The 6,763-nt window shown below is 66.7% G+C and overlaps 1 protein-coding gene across 1 annotated transcript; it reads left to right on the top strand.

Moving 5' to 3' along the window:
• The first annotated feature begins 3,188 nt into the window (after nt 1-3,188).
• On the top strand, nt 3,189-6,412 carry LOC121166886 (gametogenetin-like). Its single transcript, XM_040996210.1, has 2 exons — nt 3,189-5,371; nt 6,295-6,412. Exons 1-2 carry the CDS (start codon nt 3,189-3,191, stop codon nt 6,410-6,412), a joined length of 2,301 nt encoding a protein of 766 aa, XP_040852144.1.
• Nucleotides 6,413-6,763: the final 351 nt, after the last annotated feature.

Here is a 6,763-nt window from a genome sequence, read left to right as displayed (position 1 = left end):
GCTGCCCCCCTCCCTACACTGAGCCTCATGTCCCTCCACCTCCATCTCCCACCCAGATCCCCTGGACCCTGAGGGAGCCATACAACACCCACCTGCCCTGCAAAGCTGCGTGCTGCCACGCCACCTCGATTCTCTCATGGCCTCCCTCCTGCTCACGTCCACCTTTTCAGATGCCCCCCCTTCCCCCCTCCCCCTGCCTCTCCCACCCTCACCCCTCAAAGCCCTGGTTTTCCTCCTCCCCTCCGCCTGTTCCTGCTTCTCTCCTCCCCAGCTCAGCACCTACCCACAGCCCCACCCATCGTTCCCCCACAGCTGGATGCCTGCGCACATGCATTTTTTCCGGGCCCCATCCATTCATATCCAGTGCCCCCCAGCAACTGCCTCTGCACCCTTTGGCCCAGGCCACTGGCTGGGTGAGAAACCCTGACTCTCCCCTCCCCACCACCACCACCCCTTCCCGGATTTATGAATGAGACCGGATGCAAAGCTCACTGAGTCACCCAGCAACGGGGAGATAGGCAGGGAGCAGGGAGAGAACCAGAAATGGCCAGAAAGACAGGGCCGAGAAAGAGATGGAGGCAGAAGAAGCCAGACACGGGCGGACCGAGACACATCCAGGGAGCGTTTCATTCACAAAAAAAAAAAAAAAAAAAAAAAACCCAGGCTGCTCCTTCAAGGTCCCAGCCAAGGAAGGCGAGGGGGAGAGATGGCGGGGAGGAGACGGATCCCCCGCCCGCACGCCCGCCCGCATCCTCCAGCCCCAGCTTACCCCGCCCCCAGCTCCGGGGACGTAGCCCTCCGCCCAGGAACAGGGAGCAGCGTCCAGCCCCTCACCGCCACCCGGCACTGGGACCCTGGCGCCCCACCTCAGGGACCCGGGCCACGAGACCTAGCCCCCTCCCCCACCCGCGAGACGCTGGCTTCCTCGGCCCTATGGGAAGGGAAGGGGCGGCCGCAGCGCCCCCAGCCCCCTTTTCTCAATGGGTTGGGATTTTGTGAATGAGCAGTCACGTGACGCTGCTTCCTTTGTCCGCCCGCCTCCCCCGACAACAGGTGAAGCAGGGAAAGAGGGCAGGGGTCCCCCCGAAGGGCCTAACCGGGGTGGGGCACCGGGATTTCGGGGTGCCTGCGCTCCCCCACACACCTACGTTTCCCCGGGGGAGTGGTCGTCCGAGTTCCTCCATGGTGGGGGTCCAGCACGGAATTTTGTGAATGGGGCATCCATTCTGAAGTCCAGCACCCCCCAAACACACACACACACACACACACACACCTCGCCGCCCGATGGAGGCTGGTCCCCCCCCATGGCTGCCGCGCAGTTTGGGGGGCCCACCCCCTGGTCCTCCCAGCCAAGGTCCTCGGGGCGCCCCGAGCGGGGGTTCGGAGGCGGAGGGCGGTCCTGGCCGCCCCCTCGCCGGGCCAGGCGGCCTGTCAGCCCCCGCCCCCCGTCCCTCCTCGGCACCTGCCTGGGAGGCTGCGGCCGGGCTCCGAGCGGCGGCGACGCGGCCTCCTCCTCCTCCGGCTCGCTCGGCTCCCTCGCGGGCTCCGGCTGGAGACGGGCACCGGAGCCGGGGCCGGGGGGAGGGAGGGGAGCCTGCAAGACGAGTGGGGGGGAGGGGGCGGCCTGGGGGAGGGGTAGAGCAGGCGGGCGCCCTCGCCCGCTGGGTCCTAGAGCCCGGTTCGGGCTCCAGCGAACAGTGCCCCCCCCACCCCACGCACCCTGCCACCAGCCTCACATCTTCCAGGGACCCAAAGGGGGGGACCCCGCACTGTGCCGCTCGTCCACGTCATGGGGTCGCTGATGCTGCAAAGAGGGGACAGCGACGGGATCCGGTCTAGGGGCTCTACAGAGGCTTGCGGGTGGGGGGTGGGGGTCCAGGGTTTGCATTCCGGCTGGGTTCCAAAAGGGGTGGGACGACAAGGGGAGCCTTCGCAGGAGGGTGGGGTCGTGGGGAGACCCGAGTTACGGGGTTTGCACCCAGAAGGAGAGCTCACGGAAGGGGTAGATGCACGGGGCCGGGTCTCCCGAGCGGGCTGGGACGAAGGGAGTGGAGCGTCTTGGGGAAGGGGTTGCCAGGTCCCAAACAAGCGGAGCTGGGAAATCCGAAAATTTATCTTTGGGGTAAGGGTACCAGAGGGGGCGCCCCCCCAGCTACAAGGCGGGGTTCGGAAGGGGCGGGGCCTGGGCGGGAATAACGGAGAGGGGCGGAGCCAAGGGGAACGTTCCGGAGGGGTGGGGCAGAGGACGAGCAGGCCCGGGGGCCGCCCAGAAAAAACCTCTGCAGATCCGAAAGGGAGACCCGGGTCCGCCAGGGGCTGGGCTGCAGCGGGCCCCCATGAGGGCGGGGCTCGAGCCCGGAGGCGGGGCCTCGAACTCACCGTCTCGTCCACTAGCCTTCACCCGCATCTCCGTTCTTTTCGGTTATTTTCTGCTACGGCCGTTCCCCGCCCTGCCCTGGGCCCAGGGGGTCGCGGTCTGAACTTGGGTCGGCTGGAGGAGCCGGTGAGTGGGGGGTCTCCCAGGGCGTTAGGGCGCACCTGGAGCGGGGCTTGGGGAGGAGGGTGGGACCTGGGTGTGGAGCCCGGCTGGGGGAACGCAGATGGGGAGGGAGGACCCCGGGAAGGTAGCAGGGGGTCCGTGACGGCCACGGCAGAGGGCCGGGGGGGTGGGCACACGGTGCTGCGAGGCATGTCCTGCACAGGCCCACCTGGTGGTGCTCGCCGGGCAGAGGCGGGACAAGTGCCGGGAGAGGCGGGGATGGAGGCGGGGACGAGGCGGCGGCTCCGGGGCCTCGGGGAGCAGCGTTAGAGGCCAGGGAGGGAGACGGGAGCTCGCGGTAGGCTTTTTGTAGGCCACTCAGCGCCCCCGTCGCCAGCGCTTACGGTTCTAAGACTGACAGGAAGGCAAGCCTAGGGGACCTAGGATGGGCCGAGCGAGGGCCGAGAAGTGGTTTGCGGAACCGGGCTCACGGGGCAGGCAGGGGGTCTAAGATAGCTGCACAGCCTCCCTGCGGAGGACCCAGGAGGGGGTTAGAGACCCAGGGCCTCGGAGTGGGGCCAGGCGGGCATGGAGGTGGTACAGGTACAAGCCAGCCTTGTGGGGTACCCCCCCATCCCATCCCATCCAGTCCTGGACCACTCACGGGCGCTGGTCTGTTCTGACCACAGCCCTCGGACCTCAGTCAGAAATGGGGAACGTGCAATCGGAGCCGTCCGCTGGCGGTGGCTCCCGAAAACAGCAGGCCTCAGACTGCAGGCGGCCGTCCCTGGTGGAGCCCGAGGTGACCCCTTCCTCTCCAGCCATGCGCCTGGCTCGAGGGCTGGGCGTCTGGTTCCCTGGCAGCTCCGCGCCCCCCGGCCTTCTGGTGCCCCCAGAGCCCCAGGCCTCACCCTCGCCCCTGACCTTAGAACTGCCCACACCAGCGGCGTCCTCTCCAGAAGTGCCGGCTGTGCCCGGGGTCTCCACACCACCCCCGCCCCCTGTGGGTACCCTGCTGTCCGCGCCGTCTAAGTGGCGGAAACTCCCGGGCACGCCGGTGCCCCGCATCCGCGGCCTGCTGGAGGCCAGCCACTGCGGCCAAGGGGATCCCGTGAGCCTACGGCCAATCCCGGTGCTGCCGCGACAACTATCGGAAAAGGACCCCGTTCCGAGGCCGCCCTCCCCAATGCCGCCACCCCTCAAACCGTGGAAGCTGCCGCCACCGCCGCTACCGCTTTCCAACCGGCAACCCCTGGATCGCAGCATCATTCCTGCTTTGGCCACTGTCACACCTTCCGCACCTGCCACAGTCCCCGCCGCCACCGCCACCGAAAGCCCTGCCTGGCCCTGCAGCGAGGGCCCGATGGCCGGTGGCGGGACCCGCGGAGAGCCACCTGCCCAAGTGGAGGAAAGCGAAAAGACCGGGAACGCGAACTCCGAGTCTGGCCTGAACCTGCTTTGCAAAGTTGTCTTCAAGCCGGGCAGCCAACTGCCTGCCGGGGCACCCTCAGCCTCCTCGAGCCCCTCCAGCCCCTCCAGCCCCTCCAGCCCCTCGACCCCCTCAGTGGCCTCGGCCTCGCCCACGGGTGGAGCCAGCGGTGGGCTGGTCGCTGCCTCGGGGCCTGTCTCCTACGCCGAGGTCCTGAAGCAGAGGCCCCTGGCTCCTGGCACCTCACGTACGTTGGGAGAGGTCCCTCAGGGTGCACAAGAAACCGAGGGCGGTAATGGAGATGGCGAAGTGTGTCCCGGGCCTCCGTTGGGGCCTGCCGCCCACGCACGGACCCTACCGCCACCGCCCTACACTACCTTCCCAGGCTCGCAGCCCAAATTCGACTGGTTGAGCCCTCCGGACGGCCCCGAACGCCACTTCCGCTTCAACGGGGCTGTCGGAGGCGTCGGGGTGCCCCGACGGCGAGCCGTGGCGCTCTCAGGGCCCTGGAGCTCCCCTCCACCTCCGCTGCGGCCGATCTATCCAGCTCCCGGGCCCCGCAGGCCCGCCCCTGCCCTACTGGCGCCGCCCATGTTCATCTTCCCGGCGCCCACCAATGGCGAGCCCGTGCGCCCCGTGCGCCCCGTGCGCCCGGTGCGCCCGGTGCGCCCCGTGCCTCCGAGCCAGCCCGAGTTGCCGCCGCCGCCGCCCACGCCACCTGCCACGCCGTCGCCCGCGCCGCTGCCCCCACCGCAGCCACCAGCGCACCAGCCGAAGCCGCTGCCGGTGGTACCCCCACCCACCGCAAGTCCCGGCCCCGTGGAGTCAACCCTGGCTTCTGCCCCGGCTCCCGCGCTGCCACCTGTCTTGGCCACCGACCAGATCCCGGTCTCCTCGGCCCCGGCTCCGGTCCCGGCCGCGGTCTCGGCCCCAGCCCCGATTCCGGTCCCTGCCCTGGCTCTGGCTCCGGTCCCGGCCCCGGCTTCTGACCCAGCCCCAGCCCCAGCCCCGGCCCCAGCCCCGACCCCAACCCCGGCCCCGGCTCCAGGCCCAGCCCAGGCTCCTGACCCAGCCCCGGCGGCTCCGGACCCAGCCCCAGCCCCGGACCCAGCCACAGCCCCAGCTGCACTTGCAGCTGCAACTCCTCCCGCGGCCGAAACTTTGCCACCCACGCCCACAGCTGCGCCCGCTCCCATCAAAACTCGCACGCGCAGGAACAAAGGTCCCCGTGCAGCCCGAGTTGTGACCCGCGAAGACAGCGCGCCTGGCGACGGTCCCCGGGAGCGGAATGTGACAGTAGCGACCAACAGTGGCGGCGGTGGCGGGGCTGCACCGTCAGGGCCAGCCAGCAAGGCCTCTGTGCACCACTGGCCGCCTTTCCAGGTGCTCAACTCTTGTCCTTGCAAGTGTTACTGCCGCCACCAGGCACGCCATCGCCGCCTGCCACGCAACGTATCTGCATGGTGAGCAGAGGTGCCAGGGTGGGGAGGGCAGGGCAGACCCTTACCAAACCTTAAGTCCTTTACAGCTCTTTGGCATCCCACCCTAGACCCTCCTCTCGGCTGCATCTGAAACCTAGCTCAGCTCCAGTCCTTCACGACCTAGGGGTGCCTCGGGCCTACACCCATCCCTGACAGGGGAGACGGCCATTTTTTTTTTTAAGATTTATTTTTATTGTAAAGTTAGATATGCAGAGTAGGAGAGACAGAGAGGAAGATCTTCCATCAGCTGATTCACTCCCCAAGTGGCCCCAACGGCTGGAGCTGTGCTGATCTGAACCCAGGAGGTTCTTCTGGGTCTCCCAAGTGGGTGCAGGGTCCCAAGGCTGCTTTCCCAGGCCACAAGCAGAGAGCTGGATAGAAAGCAGGGCTGCCATATGGTATCCCAGCACTTGCAAGGCAAGAACTTGAGCCACTAGGCTACAGCGCCAGTCCTATCTTGGCCTAACTCATTATCTGGATGCCCCAAATGACCCTGAATTTTCTTTCTGGAACCATCCATGAGGGAAGGAAGCTGAGCAGGCCAGACCCCGTTCCTGAGAGCACCAAGAAGGACCATGTCCTAAGCTCTTCTGGGATGCGGGAAGATGAGTCTTGTGGGAACGAAGCCGCTATAACAGACCTGGGATTCTCCAGGACACTGGGATTTCCTGACCGAGCCCCAAAGTCCAAGGCCATCCCACCCCCTCACCCCTTCCGGATGCCCCGCCATCCAGGGCACACACTGCCTCTTCACCTACCTGCCCTTATTCAATCTCCAGTTCTGATCCCCAGGGCATGATCCTAGCAACTCCTGAGGACTCCCAATCCCGGGGAGACTCAGCCCTCAGCACCCTTTCCCCAGTGGATACAGCCCTGCCGACTGACTGTACACTCCCCTCCCCCAGGCTGAGCACACCCACCAACCACCTGAGCGAGCCACCTTGGGTCGCCACCATCAAGCTGGCAGGTTCCCTGGTAGCTGGGCTGGAGCACTACGACTTGCAGGCCACCCACTCCAACTGAGCACAGTCTGATCAACACCTGCTGCCTTCCCTCCATAACAATAAAGTGACAACCTGGAAGCGGAGAGCCTGTTGGGGACCCACCGAGGGGTGGAAGGAGCCAGGAGGAGAGGTCTCCATCAGGTCTGCACCCAGAGCAGCAGTCAGTGGGAGATGGTTTCTGCACCCCAGAAAGGCAGCCTGGACAACAGCCCCTTCCCGTGGTGACCTAGAGATCTAGAAACCCCTCCGGAAAGGAACGATTGCCCCCATCTTAGAGCCAGGCGAGTCTGACCAGATAATGTCAACACCTTTGAACGGTAAGGCAGGAAGGCCTGTCCGGGCTGGGGTGGGCTCGGGAGGACTGGCTGCC

This window comes from Ochotona curzoniae, unplaced genomic scaffold, assembly GCF_017591425.1.
Source record: "Ochotona curzoniae isolate NIBS_2020 unplaced genomic scaffold, NIBS_Ocur_1.0 patch258, whole genome shotgun sequence".
NCBI classification, from domain to species: Eukaryota; Metazoa; Chordata; class Mammalia; order Lagomorpha; family Ochotonidae; genus Ochotona; species Ochotona curzoniae.
The sequence above is the reverse complement of the archived record's forward strand: the minus strand, read 5'-3'. Positions and strand labels throughout refer to the sequence as shown.